A 26,556-nucleotide genomic window follows, 5' to 3' on the forward strand; every position below is an offset into this window, starting at 1 on the left:
CGACTGAGACACCCAGGCGCCCTAGGGTTTAAAGCTTTCAGATAAAGAAGTTTCATGGACTGAAGTGGGCACAGGTGAAAGCAGCTATCAGAAAAGGCCGACAGGGTCCCCTCGGAGGAAACTCGTTGTCCAGGAAGGATCTAAATGAGTGACCGGGCTGCACTCCCAGAGCCTAGATATTCTCCGACGAGGGCTGAATCAAGGCACGATTTAAGGCGGATGCTGTGTCCCCTCCTGATACAGATTCCATTTATTTTACCATTTCTTTATTTTCATGGGAAGATGATCCACGTGAAGGCCTAACGCTGTGTGCAGCCACCGGCACTGTCGCCGTGTGCCACCCTGACGGCGCAGGTCGGAGAGTGAAACACCGCCATCTGGTGGCGGGAAACGGCCCTGACGGCGCAGGTCGGAGAGTGAAACACCGCCATCTGGTGGCCGGGAAACGGCCCTGACGGCGCAGGTCGGAGAGTGAAACACCGCCATCTGGTGGCCGGGAAACGGCCCTGACGGCGCAGGTCGGAGAGTGAAACACCGCCATCTGGTGGCGGGAAACGCCGCAGGGCAGCAGCTGCAAGCAGCGCACGAAGCAGCACCGCCAGAGCCCTCGGTTTCCGAGGCAGGCTGGTCCTGGGTCCGCCGCGGTTCCTCAGCCCAGCAGAGCCCTGCCCTGCGGCTGTGCGGTCCCGGAGGCCCATCGCACTGGGTCCCCGCCAGCCCCGCACACCCGCGCCCACACGTGCATCCGGAAATCAGCAGTCGCGGAGACCCGCAGGGACAGGGACAGCCGGCGTGGCGCCCTGGACAGAGGGCGGCAGGAGAAGCACCAAGGACGACTGATGCAGGAGGATTAGCTCCTCTCGAGATTGTCTAAGTGGCCTGCGGTGGAGGCTTCAGAGTAAAATCTGTATTTCCAACAACGTGAGTATTTGGGGTTCGTCGTCATAGTTTGAACATTGAAAACGATATAAGGTTTTTTAACCCTAAATTGTGAAGTGGGACACACTGGTTATATAAAAAAGCAAGTCCCAGGGGCGCCTGGCTGGCTCGGTCTGTTAAACATCCAACTTGGCTCAGGTCATGATCTCACGGTTCGTGGGTTCGAGCCCCGCGTCGGGCTCTGTGCTGACAGCTCGGAGCCTGGAGCTGCTTCGGATTCTGAGTCTTCCTCTCTCCCCACCCCTCCCCCACTCATGCTCTGTCTCGCTCTCTCTCAAAAATAAGTAAAAATATTTAAAAAACAAATTAAAAGCAAATCCTTGCAAACTACAGTACTGACTTTACCGATCATAATTAATGAGTTACTTCTTAGGTGGATTTGAGCTGATTTTAGCCCCTCGGGTCTGCGTGTCTAAGTCCTGGGGCGCAGGGCAAGGCACGTCTTCACTGAGGCTTCCGGCCCTGTTCGCGCCCACGTGGGCCTTCCTGGGCTTCCCCTCCCGCGAACTGCGGGCGCACCGTTGGGGTGGAGGAGAGGCAGGACTTGGAAGAGAGATATATAAATACTAACATGTAATATTATGTAATATTTGTAAATATTTGATGTATTAAATATTATACATATAAAGTTTATTTCTTTTTGAAAGAGAGAGAGAGAGACGGAGTACAAGTGGGGGAGAGGCAGAGAGGGAGACCCAGAATCCAGAGCAGGCCCCAGGCTCGGAGCCGTCAGCACAGAGCCCGACGCGGGGCTCGAACTCACAAACCGCGAGCTCATGACCTGGGCCAAAGCCGGATGCTTAACTGACTGAGCCACGAAGGCGTCCTGGGACTTGGGAGATCTCGTCAGAATGACAGAAGGGGGGCTGTAGTGACACACACCCAGGTACAGAACAGAGACAGAGCTCGTGCTAAGATGTGTGAGACAGTATTAGAGGTGAACCGGCCTGATTGCCTTGAAGATGCTTGACTCCGCATGGAGAAGGCAGGCTTGCGTTCCTGCAGCCGCCCCTGCAGCCAAGCAGGTCCCTCTGGGGGACAACCAGATAGGCCTCAGGGGTCTGACAGCAGAGGGCAATTGACATCAAGGGAAATAAAAGGAGAAGCCCCGGGGGGAAAGGCTCCAGGCGAGGCCGTGGGGGGTAAATGGGCGAGACAACGGTATGAAGAGGTCCACCAGCCAGAGGGGTGGCCGTGGCGCCAACCCAACAGTTGCCAACAAATCCCCTTTCCCCTCTTGGGGAAAATTAAAGAAAATTAAAGTTGCTACTCTTCACTCTCTCTAGGGATTAGAGGTCGCTGTCTAAACAAGGGCTTGTTTTACATTGTTTCCTGAATAGTCCAGGAGTGTAATCAGCCTGCAGTAAGGCCCCCGCCCACATGTGCCCTGTGCCCCAAGAGTAGGTTGTTAAGATCCCATCCCATCTGAAGCCGAGAGTGCGGTAAGGGCTACAGAGAATGTGGATATCTTACTGGTCTGCGGCCTGATTTAGGCTAGGTCCCCACAGATGCACTATGGCCTCTTTTCTTCATAAGTGAGGGGATCCTAAGGGTACTGAGCCGGGTGTCAGGGTCAGACCTGAGTCTCAACTCACATTCATGTCTGGGCCTGGGATGGGTGGAAACAGGCACCGGGGGGGATCTGATTTGGAGGCAAAATGACACTTGTCTAAAAACATTTGAGCTCACGACAGTTCTCGTTTGGGATGGAAACGGAGGCTAAGAAAGGAAACCTATTTCCTGACCAGGAAAGGTCTTAGGCACCAGATCAATTTGTTCACAGAGAAACAAGAAAAATACCATTTCATCCTCCAGAGAAACACTGTGACTTCTACTTTCTTTCAGATCCTGGAAACTTAATTGATATTTAAATTTCTTTTTCTACCTCTAACTGATCCTTGAGGTTTTATCAGGGAAGGAGGAGTTGTACCTGAACAACTTTTGTTACACAGCACGTGCACACACATGCACACGTGTGTGTGACTGATGGCTGATGCCCAAGTTCGTGCTCTTTCTACAAGCAATCTCTGAAGAAGAAACAAATTCCTGCGATATGATTGTTTAACATTGTGTTCTGTGTTTTGTATTTAAGTTACTCAGAAGTAATGGAATGTCCTGGTAATAGACCTTTGATGGGAAGCAGGGCCAGCCTCCGGCTAAAAGAGATAAATGGCCAGACCCTCTCCCTCCAGCCCTCTGGCAGCCAGTGCTCGGGCAAGTGACACTGTAGTGTAATCAGACATTCGTGACCAGCGCTCGGACGTGGAGGCCAGGGTTACAAACACCTGCTGAAGCTAATCCAGGTGTGATCCACATCCTGGATTTGGCTATTCCTGTAAGCTCTGCTTTTAAGATCACATCTCTCAGCCCATAATCAGGGCAGGGAGCGTGGCAGGATGTTTTGTCCACGTGTGTGCAGTGACCCCATCTGACGGCCCCCCCCTGCCCCCCCCGCCCGCGCGGCCCCGCCCCCCCCCCCGGCCGTGGCTCCGCATACCNACGACTCTGCTGGAGTTTCTTCTTTAGAACACGAGCTTCCTTTCCAGGGATATGACCCTGAGGCAAACCCTAACCCTTTGGTGTGCTACTCTCACACCCGGAAGGATGAGGCCCTGTCTCACCATCCTTAGGGGCGTCCTCTGGATGATTGGATCGGGATGGCCAGGTGGTTTGCTGCGTGTGTGGATGCTCTGCTCCAGCAGAGCAGGTATCAGGAGGTGCCGTGTTAGTGAGTTGCCCAGCTGACTTCCATGTGGGTTGAAGCTCAGTGCTCTGACTTATCTTTGACTCGTTCTCACTGGACCTTTCCAATCACAGATGAGCATGCCACCCGGCTCATCACCTCCACCTGCCCAGATTTGGGTTCCATCCACCACTCGGAATCCTCCTGCCTCTTTGCCCTTCACACCAGGTTGAACCAGCCAGAATCCGTCACTTCCTCGGAGCCTGCCATTGCACTGCCCAGCTGTCCCCATGAGGCTGACCCCTTGGGTGGAGTCCATCCAGTTCCTTGGCGTCATCTTCTCCTGGCTCAATCTTTCTCCCCAGTGCCCATAACTAAGCCAAAAATTAATTATGACATCCCTAAATCCCCATTGAGTTGATGTCCACATGACTGAAATCCATGCATCAGAAGAAAGTCAGACATTTTTTAATACCTTAAAAGAAAACCAGCCCCTAGCCATAAACATTGAGGATACTCAGAGCCTGAGCTAGGCAGCACCGCCCAAATTAAGAAATCAAGGTGCTTTTGATGTAGGTATCCGTTTTTGCATTGGATTCCTCTTAAAAAAAACAACACAAAAACCCTCTTAAGATGGCAAAATTTATTTGCTGCCTATTTTAAAAGTAAAGCAATTCGAAGATCCTCTTGCTTGCCCCAAATCGCACGTTGCTCATCCGAGTTGACCCCTTGCTGGCCCCAGGCGTCCAATCAAGCACTGTGCCAGCTCCCCTGCGCCTGCGCATAACGCGATGACGCAACAGTCTGTCAGCAATTTGGAGCCGTCCAGAAGGTGTTGGAGGTGTTACGCTGCCTCCGGGCAATTAAGCCTTGTCTGCACTCTGCTGTGATACAGTCCATTCTTCTTGAATGGGCTTTCCTGCTATAGCGGCAGCAAGATGCGATCATCGCCACCTCCTATAAGCTTTTGTATTCTTTTTAAAATGTACTAATAACAGGGAAATTGCCGCAATTTCAACTCTTCTCTCCTTGAAAAAGAGGCTGCCCTGTGCACCTAATTAAAGCTGCTTTTCACACTCAGACCAAGGTGTCAGATTTTGATCAGCCAAATCCCTTAGGGCTTGGCCTCTCCTTGAAGAGTTTATCGTTAAGGGTCTGGTGAAATTTTGAGTGAAAGGTGATTAGTGAAATTGCTCTTCATTCCAACTAGAGCCCACGGAAGAGCGAAGAGCGAAGGGTTCCACTGTCACTGGTAAAACAGACAAAATCACTATTTTTTTTTTACTTTGCCAAAAAATGTGAAGTTTCTGTGAAGTCTTGAGGGGTGCGCCTCAGACTTGGAGACTCCGAAATCTTTAATGGCTAATGGTATCTATTTGAGTTCTTTGAATAGTGAAGAGTGAACCAGGTCCCCACAGGACCCATTTTGACTCGAAAATCCAAAACCAATATATGAGTAAAACCTTGGTTTGCAAGCATACTTCGTTCCGGAAACATGCTTATGATCCAAAGCATTTACATATCAAAGCAAATTTCGAGGACCATTGGCTTGGTTGTGATCACGTGACAATCGGCACCACATACTACTGAACTGTGAGACATCGCTTGTTTATCAAGTTAATATTTATCAGAAATGTTTGCTCGTCTTGCGGAACACTCCCAGGACGAGTTACTCACAATCCAAGGTTTTACTCTATCTCCAAGGCCAATCTTCTTTACTGCCCAAGACTGCAATTTTCCAATTCTATAAATTTGAAATAGCAAAGAGCTTTCATCTTTCAAAACCCCCGTCTGACCCTATATTCCACCAATTACTGCCCTCTTCCTCCTCCTCAATGTCACCATCAACAGACAGTTTTCAAACCTTGGCTTATTTGTCCTCTCGGCAACATTTGACTCTGTGGAGCGCACCTTTCTTGAAATCCCTTTATTCTTCGGATTCCTCAAGCACCCTTCTCTCTGGTTCTCTTCTATCCCATTTCTTCCTGTTCTAAGCATACCTGCTTAATCCAACCAGTGCTTGCCATTGTCGAAATAAAAGCTGGAAGCTATCTGGGAAAGAGAGGAGGTGAGACCATGGGGACTTGGAATCATTTAATGAGTCATGCTTTCTTTAGTAAATCTGTTCAATAGAGCCTTCTGTAATTAAGCACTTGAAATGTGGTTAGTGAATGTGACTGAGGAAGTGAATGGTTAAGCTTAATTTAACCTAGTCAAAATAGCCACATGTGGCTGATGGCTACCATATTGGACAACATAGTATAGAATCTTGCTACACAAAATGTGGCCCATGGACTAGCCGCTTGGACATCATCTGGGTGCCAGTTAGAAATGCAGAATCTTAGGGCCCACCTCAGACCTGCTAAATCAAAATCTGCATTTTAACAAGATCTCCAGGTGATTCACAAGCACAGTAACATTTGAGAGATATTGCCCTAGAAGACTCATTTTTTAAAAAATGTTTTAAATGTTTATTTATTTTATTAAATGTTTTATTTATTTCTGAGAGAGAAAGAGAGAGAGAGCATGAGCAGGGAAGGATCAGAGAGAGGGAGACACAGAATCTGAAGCAGGCTCCAGGCTCCGAGCTGTCAGCACAGAGCCCGACATGGGGCTTGAACCCACAAACCACGAGATCATGACCTGATTTGAAGTCGGACGCTCAACCAACTGAGCCACCCAGGCACCCCAATGTTTATTTATTTTTGAGAGAGAGAGATAAGAGCATGAGCAGGGGAGGGGCAGAGAGAGAGAGAGGGAGACACAGAATCCGAAGCAGCCTCCAGGCTCTGAGCTGTTAGCACAGAGCCTGACGTGGGGCTTGAACTCAGGAGCTGTGAGATCATGACCTGAGTCAAGGTCAGATGCTTAACCGACTAAGCCACCCAGGCGCCCCTAGAAGGCTCATTTGTAAAGCACTACAGTGACAGGCAGTGTGTGTATTCTAGCACAGTTTCTGTGTATCATTATACCTGACGAAGATTCTTCCTGTACATTCTTACCAAGTCTTTCTTGACACATTAATCAAATACATTGTTAATCACATCCTGACTGGCACGACCTCTAGATGTTGAGATACCCAGATAATTATCACTTCAGAAAGCAGCTGAACTTACCTCGTGACCTGCATTGCATCTGATTCTTCAGGAGCATCTATCCTGTGTTAGCACAGCCTCCAATTCCCTCTCCCTGCTCTGAGGGAACAGTATGTTCCTGTCATAAGGGAGTAGAAAAAAGCAGAGGAGAAAAATTCAACCACAGTGCAAATAACCTCTGAAGAGGTAACTGGCTTTTTCTATACTCAAATTAGATGAGCACCCCAAGGCACGAGAGATGACTCACACCAGTTGGAGATCTGAAGCTAAAAAGATGATTGGAAAAATGTATGTTGAACATAATGTTTCCTCATTCTCAGCTGAGTGTCTTCATGCTCTGGAATGTTTCCAAAGTATTAAGTAACACAGTCACCTAAAAAGAGACAGGACTCTTGGAATATGGCGGAACCTCCAGTTGTAGTGGCCTGGACGATGGTCAGTAGGGCGGCAGAGCCGGTCAGCAAAGGAGGAGGGATAGGGCATCTGTGTGGCCTCCGCTCAGGCTGCCTTCCTGGTCTCAGTTTCTTCTCCTGTGAAATGATCTACTTGGATTCAGTAGAGCCTCTTTTAGGTCAATTCCAGCTATCACGCTCTACCTTGGTCCCAGAAATCTTGTGCAAATGAAGTTAAAAATGATTGGACAATTATCTTCGAAAGGATTCTTCCCAGCCACTCATAGAAAATCATGTATCTTATATGTTTAACAAATATTGAATTCATTCAACGTGTATGTGCGAGGCACTGTTCTGGGCACTGGGAAGTAACAAGAAGCTACCCAGGTAGGATCTGGTGAATTACATCTTTAGGAAAGTGGTCAACAAATCTTTTAATTCTCATACCTGTTAACAATCATTGACCAAGACTTTGAAAAGCCAGTCAGGGTGCTGCTCAATCTAAAGGTCCAAAGCTAAGTACATGGAGATACTGGAAGTAGTATATCCTGGCAGACAATAAACCCATAATTCACAATTAAGCAATAAAAATATCTGGTGGCAAATTATATGCAAAAGATTCAAACAGGGCATTGGGCAGTCCCCTAGAATGTGCCTAGCACTGTGGCAGTCACGTACGGCTTTCTCGAAGAGGTACATCAATGCTGGGAACTGAATGGTAAGAGGCAGCGTGACCTGTGGAAGTAAGAGAAGCACACCAGGAGGAGGAACTCACAGATGCACAAGGACACAATGTGCGAAGACCTGGGTCGGCTGGAGACACAAAAGCAAACCCGTGGCGTGGCATAAGTCAAGGCTGAGCATGTTAATGAAGGGCCAGTGTAAATCTCGGCCTTCATAAGTGTTTATTTTTTCCTTAATGTTTAATCTCCATTTTCTTGCTATACTTTAAATCATTTATCCTTTTATCAAGTGTAGAGAACACTCTGTCAGGATAAAGTCTACATTTATACATATTTGAAGACTAATACGCATGGCTCTCAACCACCCAAGACTTTTGTATGCCTCCGTGGAAGCAAGTTATGTCGCACCTTGGGGGAGAGCGAGACGAAGTGCGCCACCCACATGGACTCACAGACAGAGATAAAGAAAAGGACCAAGAAAGAACACAGATGCCCAGGTTGGGAGTTGGGAGAGGTCCGAGTCCCAGGTGCTGCCTCCAGTATCGGGGGTGGGTTTAGCCTCTGGGTGTTTGGGGCCAAACAGTGCATCACGCCTGGTACTTCAGGGTCTTGGTTAATGACTTATGAATATAAACAGGTTTGGGAATCAGCAGTTGCAGATCTTGTTACTACTTTCCTAAGGATATTTCATAGTCACAATTTAACAACCAACCACAGAATGACCAGCGACCCCCACCATATCATTCCAGGAGCAGAGATTACCCACCAATAGCCTTCTCAGATGGTACCTTCCTTGGAGGGGGAAGAGTGGGCAAGACGGCAGCATTTCCAACAGCATCTACTTCGGAGTCGCTCCTGCGACAGGACAGAATGACTCTTGAAAGCTGACTTAGGATAGTCATCAAGGTTAATGCCTTACTTTAACAGTTTATTTGGGGGCAAAGAACTGCATTTAAAGAAGAATGTTAACTTCCTAGCATTTTAAAATATACTTTTATTTAAGCACGGAGGCTCATTCCAAAAATAAGATTCCAGATATCATAGGGAAGAAGATGGAACCTGAAGCCATAGACTGTTAATGGAGCTCCCAGAAATTATCTCAAGTTCACATGGTATTGTAGGTGTACAACGTGGTATTATAGGTATAAGGGCTTGGAATGAGGCTGTAGTTGTCACCATTGTCTACTCCCCAAGTGGCCTTGCAGCCTGTGGTGATTTTATAAACTCTCTGAACCGTGGTAGCTTCCTCTGTTAATGAAGACAGTTGTTTGTAGTCTTGTGGACTAGGTGATTTCTAAGCTCTCATATGAAGGTTTTGTTATTTTTCGTGACAATCTGAGCACCGTCCAAGGAAAGTTGAGCTGAATTCCAGGTATAGTGGGAAAAAATATGGACTGCACAGAGCCGTAAATACAATATGCATACATTTTAATACTTTGAAATCCTTACATCGTTAGTGTGAACTGGCCCTAGCTCCAAATTATAACTGAATTGAGTTTTGTCTGCACGGTTGATCACACCTGACTCACCTTCCAGTTAGTCCATCGGCAGACAAGCAACCTCTAAATATAGCATGGTTTCTGTGGGAACCTCCTGTATCCTACACATTCTAGAAACACGTTTTATCTGAAAAAACGAGGCCTGCCAGATCAATCTAGGCATATAAACTAGATTTTGTACTTTTGAATTAATTTGATTTAAGGAGAGATGTTTAAAACTGGTCGAAAGATTGGTTCTAGGTGAAAATTTTCCAGTGGAGTTGAGTTGGAATACTTTTGCTTTTGATAGTAACAGTTGGAAATCTTATCTTCAACTAAGGATTGTTTTCTTGTTTTTTGTTTTCCCTGAAATAATTAAGCATACGGCTCTACTGCCTTTAGATTCTGTCTTATATCTCTGTGGCCACAAGCACTGCTGGATGATCACTAGCAAAAGGAGCACATGGGGATGGCACTCACTTTCCAAAGTAAATGACAATGTTGTCCGTGACCAAAATGCAGGCCAACGTGAACATGCTGTATGGGTGATATTTTATCCTTTTGAATTCCTATAGCTGAGCAGTAACATGACCTTGGGTTGGGTTTGGTTCCAGCTAGAAGACATGTTGGTCTTCGCATCTTTACCTGTTCTGAACCCAATGCTTCCTTAAAATTATGCTCTGAGGACTTAACATGCTGGAGATGACTTTGAAGTTAGGCAGTAAGGTTGAGGTAAGAAAAGGAAAGACTTTTGAGAAAATGAAATGAGTCCTCTTGTGGAAGTTAGATCGCCAGAGGTCTGAGCTTCAAAAGAACCATCTATCCAAATGCAATTAATGAGGACTGGTACAGCCCCTCTGGAAAACAGTGTGGAGGTTCCTCAGGAAACTAACAATAGAACTCCCCTATGACCCAGCAATAGCACTGCTAGGAATTTACCCAAGGGATACAGAAATGCTGATGCATAGGAGCACATGTACCCCAATGTTCATAGCAGCACTCTCCACAATAGCTAAAACATGGAAAGAGCCTAAGTGTCCATCAACAGACGAATGGATCAAGAAGATGTGGTTTATCTATACCATGGAATACTCCATGGCAATGAGAAACAATGAAATCTGGCCACGTGTAGCAACATGGATGGACCTTGAGGGTGTTATGCTGAGCGAAATAAGTCAGGCAGAGAAGGACAAATATCATATGTTTGCACGTATAGGAGGATTAGGAGGAACTTAACTGAGGAACAAGGGGGTGAAGAAGGGGGGGAATGGTGGGGGAGAGGGAGGGAGGCAAACCATGAGAGACTCTTGAATGCTGACAAAAACTGAGGACTGATGCATGTGGGGGGGAGGGGGGATGTGCATGGAGGAGGGCACTTGTGGGGATGAGCACTTGGTGTTATGTGGAAACTAATTTGACAATAAACTATTTGTAAAAACAAAAAACAAAAACAAATGCAGTTAATGAGGGAACGGAGTCTCTAAAAACTGAAACACAGAACTACATTTTGAGCATACTGTTGAGAATATGAAAGTCTCAGAGAAAGTACTCCATGAGGTCATTCTGTAAAACATGTAAGAATGATAACAAAGAACATTTAAAAAAAAAATAAAACTCTTTACGTTTTTCAGGTTACTAAGAAAAATTTCCGAAAAAACATCACTAATAGTAAAAACAAAAGTCTTTAATTACAGGAATACATTTTTTTCTTTTGAGCTATTATCTGTTTAACCACAAGTTATACAGACAAACATCCGTTTGTGGCCCAGGGTTTATCTGGGTCCTCCATCTTGACTGTTTCAGACTTCAGAAGCCATCAGTCTAAAACGCTTTTATCATCCACCATCTATCCCAAGATTCCTCTTGACGGTTGCTGTTAGTGGAGTCTTGATTCGAGCAAACAGTTCTTACGTAGATGTAGATTACCAGGACATGACCAGGGTGGCCTGAGTCTTCCACCAGAAGTAAATCATAAGAAAAAAGAACAAGTAAGTAGTCTGGGTTGTTGCCTGCATAGAAAACTTGCAAAGAAATATCTAGAAATTATAAGCTGTTGAAGGACCATATTGGGGGTGGGCAGTATCATAAAGTCACGAGGAGGGGGGGGGAAGCAATGGAACTTAATCCCTGTGCATTTAAATATTTGTGGGTCAGTTCTGAGAAGTAACTACGAACGAATGGGAGCTTGTGTTTAGGAGGTATTTTGTGTACATTACAGAGGGAAAAGTGGCATTGGCGCTTTGATGACCAATTCTATGTCAGGGAATCTGTTGGGTTCTTTATAGACACAATTTAACCTCCTTCTGACAAAACAGATCTTCCCATCAGTACTTACAGCTGAAGAGACAACTTTAGGGTTAAGTGTTTCTCCCATGATTAGGCAGCAAGTAAGTGGCAGTTCAGCCTCTTTCCAAATGCCATGCTGCCTTGAGATCTGTGTCCATTTAGACTGTGGCCCTGATAAATAATTTATTTTCACTGCCTTAAAGTAATTTCAAGCTTGAGTCTTGTCTTCTTAGCCCCGAGGACTGCCAAAATTTGAAAAGTGAATTAGTATCATACTTGTTCATAAATCATATAAAATGATTCTGTTTCACACACAACACATGGAAGCATTGTATATTTTAAATATGTGCACTTCGTTACAATGCATCTTTCAGCACATAAGGCTTAGGTTGTGCAGGTTTAATTATGTTTTTGAGTTCCAATAAAATCTTATTTGATAGCATTAAGCATGCCAGGTCCAGTATAATGTTTTGGAAACAAAAAATTTACTTATTCCCTACAGGGAGATTCTGGAATAGCAGAAGAAAAATTCTAAGATAGTTAGGCATTCACTGGAGAGTAACTTCTCACTCAGCTACAAAAACTCAAACACTGCTTCTGTATATGAGGAAAAACAGCACTGACACTTCTGGACAGGGAAGTCTCACCCGTTGATGCCTGAGTCCAGTCAAAGGTTTGAAAAAGTTTTTTTACTTATTTTTACTTTTTAATTTTTTTTCAGCAGAAGCTTAGCAGACCAAAAGGGATTATTTTTTATTTTTTATTGAGATATTCATTAAGTAGTTACCGATGCCACAACAATTTAATGTAACATAACTGTATATCTGCCTAGGTGTAGGGTAAGGAGAAAGAGATAAAGATCTTTTTGCTTCTGTTGCTTCATGTTGAGAATCATTAACTTTTTTATGCTTTTTTTCTTTTCTTTTTTTTTTTTTTTTGCTATACTTATAAAGCTATATCAGGCACACTAACTCATTTAGTTTTCCAGTCACCTTTTAATGTAGGTGGTCTGTCCTTTCCCATTTTACAGCCAGAGCTGGTGAGTACAGCCTGGTGACTCATGTACATACCACAGGGACTCAGTAAGAGTTGGCACTTACCTGCAGGATGGCAGATTGCTATGCCGTCGCTCCTTCTTACCCCTTCACCCCTGAAAAACTTAAATAAAAACTAAACAGAACTCACCCACCCACCCCAGCTTTTCACAAGGAAAAGATTCAAGGTGAACAAGTCTAGGAAAAGATTCAAGGTTAGCAAGAAGGAGAGGGTTTAGGGCATATGTGCAGGAGAGAGTGCTCCCTGCTGAAAAGCAATTTGTAGAAAATATTTCGTAAATTATTTATTTGTTTTTCAAAGTTGACTCCACGGCCAGCATGGGGTTGGAACTCACGACCCCAAGGACAGGAGTCGCACGCTCTACTGACTGAGTCAGCCAGGTGTCCCTATTTGAAATACTTTTAAATGTTGTCGAATGCTGCTTCTTACAAATTGCACACAATTTTTAAGATCCTCCTTACGTTATCTCAAATTGAATCCTAAAGATAGGAGGAATGGCCCTTGTAGATCCGATATGAGAGTGTGCTGCATATATACTGACTCTGCCTTTATTTTATTCCTCGTGAATTTTTTGCATCAACTTTGATTTTTTTTTTTTTTTTTTGTAAATTCTGTTAAAGCGTTGTTTATTTTGATTACTGAGTTTTTGGCCCTTCCTTAAGTTTTATGCCAGGGGCTAACATGTCTCAGAGCAGTCCCAGTCCTGGTATGAGAGCGTAGACATATCTGTGAATAGAACAGCTGTGTGTACAGTTGGGAATTTTATATTCAAGCAAACTTATTTTTGTGATTGAGCCTCACTGTATCTCTTCAGCATGTTTGGGTAGTTAAGTAGAGTCTGTAACTCCACTTTGGGTAGACAGCTTGAGATCTGTAAATAATCAGCTGGGATTGCAAAACCCAAGACTATTAAAGTGCAGTTGCTGTGTAGTTTTAGTATATCCATTATAATTTTGCAAAACTTTTGATTTAGGGGTTTCTGGTGTTTGAAGCATTTTGTGGGGAGACATGGAGTCCAACCATACGACCACTCGGTCAGATGCCTCAAACACAGACCACAGCTACTGCGACAAGCAATGCAGGGTGATTCTGACAACACTGTACAGTGTGGTTCTGCTCGGAGGGACTACTGGAACGGCATTGATGTCATGTATGATGCTCAGAAGGAAAAGCCGATCAGTGATTGCCACGATCATTCTCAATATCATAGTCCTGCATTCAGTCCTCCTGATCAGCCTTCCATTCCGCCTCAGCTATTATATCTTAGGTGTCTGGGAGTTTGGAACCCTTTTCTGCCGATTGGTCAGCGGCATAATATATGGTCATATGTACGGCACCTTTGTTTTCTATGCGGCCATTGTCATATTCCGATTGCTCATCTATTTTAAGAAACTCCAAATGCAACAGTTACAAAAGCATCATGTGGTAGTTTTGAGCATTGTTATTTGGACTGTGGGTAGCACCATTTTTTTGCCAATATTATTCTTACAATATGGTATAAATCCAAGTTCCTCAAGACCACAACGATGCTTTGAGTTCCACACAGATCTCAACCGCAGAAAATTCATTACCTTGAACTACTCTATGATTGTTATTATGATCACAACGGTTGTGATCCTCTTCCTGATACAGATGGGTGTCATTGTCCAGCTGGTGAAAGCTCTCTGGCCTGACCTGTGGGCCCATCAAGACTACAGAGCTCAAATCAAGAGCTTCTTCTTCCTTCTGGTAATAGTGGTCTGTTTTATACCCCACCATGTATTCCGGGTATACTTTATTCAAAATTACTCAGAAATAGACAATTCTAAGTTAGTGCTCTATAATGAAATTTTTATTGCTTTAACTACTGTCTGTTGCTTGGATATGGTGTGCTTTGTAGCTGGAGTTGTCCATTAAGTACCCTCCTCACTTGATTTTTAATCAGTTTTTTATCATTGTGACAAAATAGTTTCAAATGAATGACTGCCTACCATAATGTCAAAAGTTTTCAGTTCTCTGCTCTTGTCACCAAAATTGTTTTTCCATGAAAAGGTAAAAGATTGATTGTCTTCTCTCTTCTCAGAGAATGATGATCTGTTCTCCATCAACTAGAATATTTTCAATTTCCATAGTTGTACACAAGTTGACCCCAAACGTCCTTTCCAGACTCAACCCCTACCCCTTTCTCAAGGGATGCTTCTGCTAAGCACAACAGTTGCCTTTCCCTATGGAACAACCCAGGCTGTTCTTTTTGCATTTGCCGTTGCTGGGCTTTGTTCTTAGAATGTTCTTTCCCTCTGCCTCCCAACTATCTACTCTTCAAGGTCCAGAGAACCTGAAGATATGGGCTCTAGGAGCCTTAACTTATTCAATTCATGCTCAACCTGAGATACATGTCTCTTGAACATGACTGATAGTAAAACTATGGCTGCTGGCCGTGGTATTTGGAAGAAAGAACCAGCTTAGATAGTCAAAAGATTTGGAGGAAACCCTTTCAGGATTAATGGAGCATTAATATGGTTTGATTCTGACTAACAGGTACTCAGGAAACAGAATGCCTTCCAGATCTACCTTTCCAGACATGGTTTCATTAAGCAGAAAAAGAATTTGGAAAAGGTGGAAAGCAACTGGACTTAGTCTAAGTGTGCTGACAGATTATACTACAGCCCAAGCCTTTGAGACTGGGGGACTATTCTTAACTTTGTTCAAGCCACCCTATATGACCACGTAGTGTTGTATCATGAAAATCAACTCTGGTATCAGTTAAATTCAATAAAAATAACCAAGACAAGGAACTTGGATTGAGATAAGTGGAATCCAAGTTCGTTGTCTTAATTATTTTTATCGTGTTAATAATTACCTGACATAGAAATCGACATACCCTGTGGTGTTTTGGTGGCTCAGTAGGTTGAGTGTCTGACTTTGGCTCAGGTCATGATCTCAGTTCGTGAGTTCGAGCCCTGCATTAGGCTCTTTGCTGCCAGCTCAGAGCCTGCAGCCTGCTTCAGATCTGTCTCTCTCTCTCTCTCTCTGCCCCTCCTCCACTCATGTTTTGTCTCTCTCTTTCTCTCCCTCAAAAATAAACATTAAAAAATTTTTTAAATAGAAATTGACATGCGCTTATGATTTGCTTATAAAAATTCTACCTTTGATATTAAGTTTAAAGAGACAAATAACCAAACCCTTACTGGCTAACAAGGCAGCATAGTTTACACAAAAGAGTTTTGGAATAATCTGGGCATGTGGACTCAAAACTTTTTAGTCACTATGGATAAAGTATTTATAATCTCTGAGCCCCAGTGTCCTATGTTGTAGGGTTTTGATAAAGCTGAAACAAGATAGCAACATGTGTTAAAAGAGCAGCATAGTGCCTGCCAGGCGATACTCAGGATAATCTTACTTACTTTCCTAATCCAGTGGCAACATTTTGCAAATAATTTTAAAATAGACCTAAAATGTTGACTCTTATAAAAATAAATTTTAGACGCTTGGATGCTATTGGTCAATGTTAATCTCTCACTTTGTGTCATCATTAAGCCTGTAACTAAATGGGGGCTTAGTCCTCTTTCTGCCAATAAGAACTTGTCATTATTATTCTATAATTATTAATAATACTTTTAAATACTATAGGAGAATCATTTTATAATCCTGCTGTCACAGAACAAGATAAATAGCAATGCACTTACATTATATGCAATCAGTGAAGGAAACAGTCAGCAAAACTAAAAGGCAGCTGACAGAATGGGAGAAGGTATTTGCAAATGACATATCAGATGAAGGGTTAGTATCTGAAATCTATAAAGAACTTATCACACTCAACACCCAAAAAAAACAAATAATCCAGTGAAGAAATCACAAAAGACATAAATAGCCACTTTTACAAAGAAAGACATCCAGATGGCTAACAGACACATGAAACGATGCTCAACATCACTCATCACCAGGGGAATACAAATCAAAGCCACAATGAGATGCTACCTCACACCTGTCAGAATGGCTAAAATCAACAACTCAGGCAACTACAGATGATGATGAGGATGAGGAGAAAGAGGAGCCCTTTTGCACTGCTGGTGAGAATGCAAACTGGTGCAGTCACTCTGGAAAACAGTATGGAGGTTCCTCAAAAAGTTAAAAATAGGACTACCCTATGATGCAGCGATTGCACTACTAGGTATTTATCCAAGGGATACAAAAATGCTGATTTGAAGGGGCACATGCACCCCGATGTTTATAGCAGCGCTATCAACAATAGCCAAAGGATGTAAAGGGCACAAATGTCCATCAACTGATGAATGCATAAGGAAGATGAACGTATAAGGAACATACAATGGAATATTACTCGGCAATCAAAAGTAGTGAAATCTTGCCATTTGCAACAATGTGGATGAAACTAGACTGTATTAAGCCAAGTGAAATAAGTCAGAGAAAGACAAATATCATATGATTTCACTCATGTGTGGAATTTAAGAAACACCACAGATGAACCTAGGGGAAGGGAATAAAAAATAAGATAGAAACAGGGAGACAGACTGTAAGAGACTCTTAAATACAGAGAACAAACTGAAGGTTGCTGGCGAGATGTTGGGTGGGCTAAATGGGTGATGGGCATTAAGAAGGGCACTTGTTGGGACAAGCACAGGGTGTTATATGTAAGTGATGAATCACTAAATTCTATTTCTGAAATCATTATTACACTATATGTTAACTAACTTGGATTTAAATTAAAAAATATATTCAATCACTTTTGGGGGCACCTACGTGACTCAGTCAGTTGAGTGTCTAACTCTTGATTTCAACTCACATCTTGATCCCAGAGTTGTGGGATCAAGCCCCATGTTGGGCTCTGCACTGAGCATGGAGCCTGTTTAAGGTTCTCTTTCTCTCATGCTGCCCATTTCGCCCACTCATGAACTCTCTCTCTCTCTCTCAAATAAAAAATATATGTATATGTAGTCACATTTTAAGGAGATATGGTATGTCCTAAGTAACTTCAGGATGGATTGTGACTGATTATGTAACTTTAGGATACAGTCAGTACTCAACTTACCACTTTGTTGGGTTCTATGGATTCCTTTTAATACTGTGGACAGCAGAGCTAAGAAGTCCTCTAACGATCCCTGGGGTATATTACTGCTCCTGTGTCATCTTCACCTTTATGGACTATTGACTTCTTAGGAATTAAAGAGGGCAGAGAAATGAGGTATCACTCCCAATGTTAGGTTATAAAAAGACTGCGGCTTCCATCGCGGGCACTCTTTCTGTCTCTCTTGCCGTCTCTTGGATTTGTTCACCCTGGAGGAAACCACCTGCCGTGTCATGAGGCAGCATGTGTGGCAAAGAATCAAGACTCTTTAGCTCACAGCCATGAGAGTGAGCTTGGAAGGGGATCTTCCGAGACCTGCCAGTAGACGGGGCATGAGCTCAGAAGCAGAGCCTCTCCTGCTTGGGTCTTGAGGCGACTGCCGCCCTGGCTGACATCGAGTGCAGCCGCATGGAGACCCTGAGCCAGAACCACTCGGTTTATCTGTTCCTGGCTTCCTGACATGAAACTATGAGATAATAAATGTGTGTTGTCTTAATCTAGTAAGTTTCAGAACAATGTGTCACACAGCCGCAGATAGCAAATGCAGTGAGTGAGTTATTTACGCCCATGGCATTCAGATCTGACACGTACAGTCTAATAGTTCCTGCCTGCTTCAGTTGTTCATGGTGACGAGCACATCCTCTCCTGTTCGCTGAGCCATAAGGACGGTGTCTGGTATCGTATAAGCTTTACTTCGATCCATGAAGAATAGGAGCAGGAAAATACGACACTCTATGGAAATACATTGGGGTGGATTCAGGTGAAGATTGCAAAGGGGACAGAGTGGGAAGGGATTGTTCTCTGTTAGTCATATTGATGTATGGATTCCTGGGGCTCTGAGCATGGCTTCCAGACCACCACTAGCAGCAGCAGCAGCAGCATCTGGGACATTTTTTAAAAATTTATTTCTGAGAGAGAGAGAGAGAGAGCGTGAGCAGGGGAGAGACAGAGAGAGAGGGAGACACAGAATCCGAAACAGGCTCCAGGCTGTGAGCCATCAGCACAGAGCCCGACGCGGGGCTTGAACCCACAAACTGTGAGATCATGACCTGAGCCGAAGTTGGACGCTTAACTGACGGAGCCACCCAGGCGCCCTGTCTGGGACCTTATTAATAATACAAATTCTTGGGGCACCTGGGTGGCTCAGTTGGTTGAGGGTCCAACTTCGGCTCAGGTCACAGTCTCATGGTTTGTGAGTTCAAGCCCCGCACAGGCTCTCTGGATTCAGACATTTTAGATGCAGGACCCAATGATAACGACTTTTAACGCCACTCTAGGTGATTCTGAGGTGAGCTAAAGTATAAGAATCACCGCCCTAGATTAACTTGCTAGATTAAAAGTGGATGCAAGTTCTTGGACCCAGCTTCCATCATGAGGTGGAATCTCTGTCCCTTACCCTTCCCTGTGAGTGGAATCTGTGACTGTGTCAAGCAACAGAACAGGAGAAATTATACTGCTAGTTTCCAGAAGGAAGCCTGAAGAGGCTGGAAGCCTCCATTCCCTGCCCCTTGCTCTTGAAGCCTGCACAGTCACAGAAGTTCAACTCCCTGCCAGGGAGAACACTGGAGATGTTTGTGACTCCATGGAGATGAAGGGGAGAGGAGCCCCGAGGGCTCCAGCCTTCCAGCCAAGGCACAGGTGTGCGAATGAAGCCGCTTGGGCCCGCGAGACCACCCAGCTGCCTTGTGGATACCACCGAGTGACCCCAGTCCACGTCACCCGGTGCTGAGAAGTGGCCCACCCAATCCCACCTGAATTCCTGATCCATGCAATGAAATGGTTGAGTTGGGCCACTAGATTTGGGGGGCAACTCATTATGCAACTCGGGACAATTAATGACTCACCACAAATGAAATTCTAGGTCCGTGCTGCCCAGTGGAAATGTGATGCAAGCCACAAAGGTGAGCCACAGATGCAATTTAAGATTTTCCAAGTGCCATACTAAAAAAGCAAACAGAAAAAGGTGAAGTTGAATTTAAGAATATGCTTAATTAACCCATTCTGTCCCAAATATTATCATTTAAAGAAGTAATCAATATAAAAATTATTAATGAGATCTTTTGCATTATTTTATCCACGTTAAGCACTTCAAACTCTAGTGTGTATTTAACACTTGTCGCATATCCTAATTCTGAGTAGTTGCATCTCAGCAGCTGTACATGGCTCATGGTTAATACATCAGCACAGATCAGATTATCCAGAGACCACCTAGAGCCGTACCTGAGGACCCTTTTCCAGCAGGACGTTGGCCTTGTATTTCTCTGAAATTCATTTTCCTCCTATGCAAAATGGGAATAATAGAACCTATTTCAGAGAGCTGCTACACAAATTAAATGGAATTGCATCAGGTGCCAATAGCAGTGGCAAGGCAAGGGCACATTGCCAATAGCAGAGTGTTAATATTTTAACATCTTTGTATATATTGGGAAGAGGAGGACGGACGATAGACACCCATGGAACCGGATGCGGTACAATGTGTGTGGGGAGGGTTCGCCTGGGCCCTCCCAACAGAGTCCCATTGTCCCTGCTCGCCCCACTGCCGTCCCTGATCTCAGCTGCCAGAGGTGTCTGTGACACAAATAAGCATTTGGTGGGGCGCCTGGTGGCTCAGTTGGTGGAGCCTCTGACGTTGGTTCAGGTCACGATCTCGCGGTTCGTGGGTTCGAGCCCCGCGTCGGGCTCTGTGCTGACAGCTCAGAGCCTGGAGCCGGCTTCGGATTCTGTCTCCTTCTCTTTCTGGCCCTCCCCAACTTGTGCTCTGTCTCTCAAAAATAAATGAACATAAAAAAAATTCCTTTTTAAATAAATCATTGAGTCCTCACAAAAGTGATTAAATAGGTTATATTATCATCTCCAGGAACAACACCAGACTACAAAGAGGTTAAGAAACCTGCCCAAGGTCACAAAGACTCCTACTGCCCAATATTGCCTCATGGGAATTTCACACACAAAAAATGTATGTGTGGGGGGGCAGTTAGAAAAAGCCTTAAGGGGGGCGCCTGGGTGGCTTAGGCGGTTAAGCGTCCGACTTTCGCTTAGGTCATGATCTCGCGGTTCGTGGGTTCGAGCCCCGCGTCGGGCTCTGTGCTGACTGCCAGCTCAGAGCCTGGAGCCTGTTTCAGAGTCTGTGACTCCCTCTCTCTCTGACCCTCCCCTGCTCACGCTGTCTCTCTCTCTCTCCTAGAAATAAATAAAAACATTAAAAAAAAAAAAAGAAAAAGCCTTCAGGTAATAAACATTACATACTCACAAATTACTGACTGCGCAGAGCAAGGCTGACCCAGCTGTGACTCAGGGGCTTTTGCCCTACTGTTCTCTAATTCCCTGATTCACTAATTACATGGATCACAATAATCCTGACTTAACTGTCAATAATGATTGGACTCATTAGTCTTTTCCTTCTGTTGTGTCATCCTAAAACCCCTGAACTCATGATCTTCCCTCACGTTCTGATAGCTCTTTTTACATCCTTCATTATTTACTCATCGAATCTGAAACTTTAGAGTTTTCTGTGGTTTCTCCTCCTTGCTCACCCCTGCAAAGTGCTCCTTCCCAAGTCCTGTTGATACCAACCCCCAAATATATCATAAGTCTTTTTTTGCCCCTTATCTGTGATCTCTGCCTTCCCTTAGGCCCTTAGCCCAGCCCTCCTGGGTTGCTGCAAGAGGTTTCTATCTTATCTCCGGTTTCTCTTCCGCAATTCATTCCAATTAGCACACCGATGTCACATTAGATTTTTTTAATTATTATTATTTTAGAATTGCAACCTCTTTATGTCATCCATCTGTTGTAAATCTTCCCATTTTATTTATTTTTTATTATTTTTAATGTTTATTTATTTTTGAGAGAGAGAGAGAGTGCAAGCTGGGGAGGGCAGAGAGAGAGAGGGAGACACAGAATCTGAAGCAGACTCCAGGCTGCAGGGCTGAGAAGGTCAGTCACTCTGCTCTAGGCAGTTTTGCTTTCTTTTTGCCTGACTTGAGAGCTAAGCTGGAAAGCAGAGCTTGAGGACAAAAGTGGGACAAAGGTCAGCGAGTACAATAAAGTCAGGTCCTTAGGGGCTGGTGAGGACTGACCGGATAAAAATATAGCTTATGGGTATCAATTTTATTTGTTATTTGTTTAATACTTATTTAATAATTATTTGAGTGAGTGTGAGAGAGAGAGAGAGAGTGAGTGCAAGCAGGGGAGGAGCAGAGATAGAAGGAGACAGAAGATCTGAAGCGGAAGTGGGGCTGGAACCCACAAACCAGGAGATCATGACCTTAGCCAAAGTCCCAGGCTTAACCGACTGAGCCCCTGGGTATAGACTTCTTAAATGGTAACATTTCCAGGCTGTAGGGAACATCTAAGATACTTGTAATAGAAATAATTTGCCTACAGACGGCAGAAAAGTCAGTAAAAGCATAAGATATTTGATATAAATATGTATAAAATAGAGAAAAACAGGACACAAGAAACTTATTGTAACATTTCTTTGGTCCTACAGGGAGGAGTTTCACTCCTCTCCTCTGGGGTCCTTTCCCATATCCTCAAGGGCTACTATTTTTCAACCTTTGCCCTCCTGACTTCTAAAAATCAGCATTTAAATACAGTGTAGCAAATTTCTTCCATTCGATTGAAAAGGAACTTAAACCAGCCTGGCACCACCCACATTCCTGTGGCAACCATCCCCCTTTTCATCCTTAAGTTTCTGGAAAGAGCTGTTGATTCTCTTTGCCTCTGCTTTCTCAGTTGACATTCCCTCCAGTGACTTTCCCCAGGCCACTCCACTGAACACACTCTCCTGACATCCACACTGCCTTCTTTGTTGTTCAGTGCACGTGAGCAACATTTCGTTGGACCATTTTTTAGTTGGACCACTCTGTAGCATTTCGCGATGTTGACAACTCTTGCCTTTACAGTTGTCTCATCCTTTGATTTTTATGACATTATCTGCTCTTGGTTCTTCTACCGTGTTGGCTATTCCTTCTCAATTTTCTTCATTAACTTCACTTTTTCTGTTCCTAAACCTTGATGTTCCTAGTGTACCCTCTTGGGGCCTCACTTTTTCAAATGACATACTTTCTTGGGGGAGGGGCAGCAAAGGGAGAAGGCATCACCTCTACTCCTATGTCCTTAATATGCCAGTTATCTGCAAATCTCTGTCTCCTGCCCAGATATTTTGAGAATATCTTGATTTTATATCTAGGAGTCTCCAGTGTGTTTGAGACAACTTCCCTGAGGTGTGCAAAAATAATCTGTGAGGTTAAAGGAAGAAAAAGAGCCTGCTTAGGATCCCTTGTCTCCCTCTCTCAAAAATAAATACAAATTTTAAACAATGGAAGAAGGGGCACTTGGGTGGCTCAGTCGTTTGAGCATCCTACATTGGCTCAGGTCATGATGTCCTATTTCTTGGGTTCAAGCCCCACTTCAGGCTCTGTGCTGACAGCTCCGAGCCTGGAACCTGCTTCGGATTCTGTGTCTCCCTCTTTCTCTGCCCCACCACCATTCATGCTCTGTCTCTGTCTCTCAAAAATAAATAAACATTAAACAAAAGGAAGAAAAAGGTAGATTTTTTTCTAATTGTGTTTATTTTCTAACCTGAAAAAATGAGGACATTATTCTTTGTTAATATGTATGTATTCATTATCAGCAGGGCTCTCAAAGGCTTCTTTGTCCTCTGGTTCCGTGTTGCAGAGTACACGCTTTGTCTCTAGGTCGTTAACCACCCACATACATGCAAAGGCACCAGGAAGCTCAAGTTCTGTTGAGTGTTTCTTGCAGGCAGCTGGTCCCACATAGGCACATCCTAGCTACATGTGGCCATTGATTTTCCTCTCGCCTTTCACGCTTCACTCCTGAGCTCCAGCAAAACCAGGTGGTACAAATCCTGAATACAATGATTATTCCTGAATGATGCTGACAGGCTCCTGTGTCCATTCCAAAACAACTTATGGACCCGTGGTTGCCCAAGTTACTTAACATATTCCATAGTGTTAGCCAAAAGTCACGATCTTAAAATAGTAGAATCTTTGCGATGCTTTTTGTGGCTTTTTTCATAGGCAGAGTACCTACCTATGACAATGGTTTTCCCACATAGACTTTTACTGGCTATCTCCTGCGAAAGCTTATTTTTATTTTGCAATAAGGGTTTCAAATTTGAGGACATGCGTTTGTCAGTATTTTGCCATCCAGTAGATATATTTTAAAACATAATCAACATTACCCGTGTGTTCAAGATTAGAGTGATATTTTAAAAACAATGAGAAAATGACTACTTTTTTGAAGCCACTCATGGTAAGGAGATAAAACTGTATGAAAACCGATATTTAGACATGTTTCTACATTGAACATGACTTTAATGGCAAAAGTGGCCAAGTATTTATTCATATTTGGAATCTGGGAAGCTGTGAATGAATTGCAACTATAAATAGGCTTTGAATGCAAGAGTCTGGGAAAAATCAGTGAAAACATTCCATAAAAATTAACTGGTTATGTGGAATTTGCAATGGAATTTTGTATATTTCTAGCTATTTGTTACCTTTTGCTACACATTATTTAGGCCAGTAAAATTTGCAAAAATTTGTAATAATTTCCAAGAGAGCTGGTTGTTAACCTTTACCAGCACAGCACTGATGACGGCTCAGATGTCACAAGGTAATTCTGCCACTCTCCCACACCTGCCTTTCTTTCCTCGTCTGATTTATTAAGAATCATGGCTTTATGTGAATGTAGCAAGAAATATCACGATGTGTGGAAAATAATATTCCCACTGCCCGAAAAGTCAGGGCCGGGTGTGCAGAAGGGTAGTCAGCTGTTGTGGTTTATTGCAATTCTGAATCTGTGAACAGGGAGGAAGATCCGATTTTCAAAGCCTCATCCTGATTAATTTCAGGCAAGCAGATTTGCTCTGACTTAAAGACTACACAGAATGAGTTTCCCAACCCAGATCTATCAATCTTGCAGTTTCCAATAGATTACAGTAATAATACGTTCTTTCAATGTGAATTTTTAATATTATGAGTTTTCATGATTTTCAGAGGCTTCATTTTGTCAATGGAAAGAGAGAATATATGCTTCAGTACTATTATTCAGATGATATTTAAAATTGGAATTCAAGGGCACCTGGGTGGCTCAGCCAATTGAGCATCCGACTTTGGCTCAGATCATGATCTCACGGTTCATGGGTTCACACCCCGCATCGGCTTCTGTGCTGGCAGCTCAGAGCCTGGAGCCTGCTTCAGATTCTGTGTCTCCATCTCTCTCTTCCTCCCCCTAACCCACTCTCTCTCTCTCAAAAATAAATAAACATTAAAAAAATTAAAATTGGAATTCAGAATCTGGAAACTTCGATCTAAGAAAAATAGGGTATATAAATTAAAAATTGCATAAAGCTCTCCTAGAAAGACTAGTCAGATTCTATCTCTGGCTAAAGTGATGAATTAGAGTAAATCCCTAAGCCATTTATTTTCTTTATAGTCTACCTGATTGCAGACTACTTTATATAGTCCATCTGGGCCAGACTGCTTGAATTTAAAAATAGAGGTTTAGTATATCCTCATTAAAGAGTTCACATGAATGTGTCAAGAATATCTGCTATTTTCAAATGCACTAATTCACTAACAAATTTTGAGTGTTTATGTATAAGTAGCTCAAGAGAGAGAATAAAGCAAAAATAATTCTGCAACCCAGTTCTTCTCTGGCTTATCATATATATTTAGGGATTCAGAGAATATACAGATGAGAAACGTTGTAGTAAAACTATGACTGGAGGAAAAAAATATGAACACTATATATGGTGCTGTGTGAGTGGGGAAAAAAGGCAAGCCAGCATAGGAGAGAATGCTTTTAATGAATCATAAAAGGACAATGTCAAATATACACAAGGAGAAAAATGAACTATTAGATACCTTCAGGAGTAAGATCTCTCAAAGGCTATTTGGCATTTATAACTTCCCATCTCCTATAATAAATATAAATACATTTTATCATAAGTAACTGCATTTGTCCTTGAAGTCCGTTCTGGGAAGACCCAAAGCAAAAGCTCACCAAGTTCACGTTTTGAAGCTTCAACATTCAAGTTTTTTGCAGTTAGTGGGAATGATGTTTCAAAACCTGATTTCACCGACTGCCTTGCATGTCTTGATCGCTGGTAAATGTTTGTGCTCATTTAAGACTAGATTGAAGCTTCTTGTTGTATCAGTGATGTTTTCCTTTAAATAGCAAAAATGTTATGTGAAGAACTTGCTTGAAGTTAGTGCATGTACATTTGTGACACCTGCTAAATTCTTTCTGTAGGTGCTGGCACAATGACGTATTTCTGGGTTAGCAAAGAATTTTACTAACAAAGACTTCCAACTGATGTGAGCATACTTGGGATGCAGGAAGCAACCGAAAGATTAAGGGATACAATGGACCTTTGTAGACAGGATTCTCCTTCCCAGAGTGAGGAGAATTACTTATAGAATGATTTCTTAATAGGACCTTCCCCTATCAAGGATACATATGAAGGGTATATATTATCACTGCACTTCACCATCTGGTATTTCAAAAGGACTGTCACACATTTCTAATAACTGCTATTCCACCAGACTCAGGATGTCATGTGGGTAAATTGACCCTTGGTTGTTCTTTGGCCCAACTCGTTATTTGGCATTAGAAAGAGATCCCTAAAGAGGACAATCGGTGACACCCGTGTTGTTGTCAACAGGAGCCCGAAGGAAAACTTAGGTTTCCCAAAGGTTTACCACATGGCTTTCTGGGCTTTAACCACAAAAGCTTGTGAGATGGGCTCCAGAAATCAGGGAGCTAACAGTTAACTTAATACCAAGAAACAGCTAAGCATATCGGAAAGACAAACAGTGAGTGTGGCAGGGCTGATGGGAGGTGTGTTCCTCAGA

At 43.4% G+C, this 26,556-nt stretch overlaps 1 protein-coding gene and 2 long non-coding RNA genes across 3 annotated transcripts in view; 2 read left to right on the plus strand and 1 right to left on the minus strand.

Annotated features, from left to right (window-relative positions):
- The window catches only part of LOC144226801 (uncharacterized), a 497,259-nt gene that overhangs the window by 140,388 nt on the left and 330,315 nt on the right, over nt 1-26,556 (plus strand). The window lies entirely within an intron of this gene.
- On the minus strand, nt 5,434-19,608 carry LOC144226785 (uncharacterized). Its single transcript, XR_013333736.1, has 5 exons — nt 19,519-19,608; nt 10,963-11,222; nt 8,559-8,647; nt 6,739-6,835; nt 5,434-5,674 (listed from the first exon to the last, which is right to left on the minus strand). It is a non-coding gene; the product is annotated as an uncharacterized LOC144226785 (long non-coding RNA).
- On the plus strand, nt 11,189-14,595 carry LOC144226784 (putative G-protein coupled receptor 141). The gene is made up of 2 exons (XM_077758306.1): nt 11,189-11,258; nt 13,586-14,595. Exon 2 carries the CDS (start codon nt 13,621-13,623, stop codon nt 14,506-14,508), a length of 888 nt encoding a protein of 295 aa, XP_077614432.1. The 5' UTR covers nt 11,189-11,258; nt 13,586-13,620; the 3' UTR covers nt 14,509-14,595.

Source organism: Crocuta crocuta, unplaced genomic scaffold, assembly GCF_008692635.1.
Source record: "Crocuta crocuta isolate KB4526 unplaced genomic scaffold, BGI_CrCroc_1.0 scaffold103, whole genome shotgun sequence".
NCBI classification, from domain to species: Eukaryota; Metazoa; Chordata; class Mammalia; order Carnivora; family Hyaenidae; genus Crocuta; species Crocuta crocuta.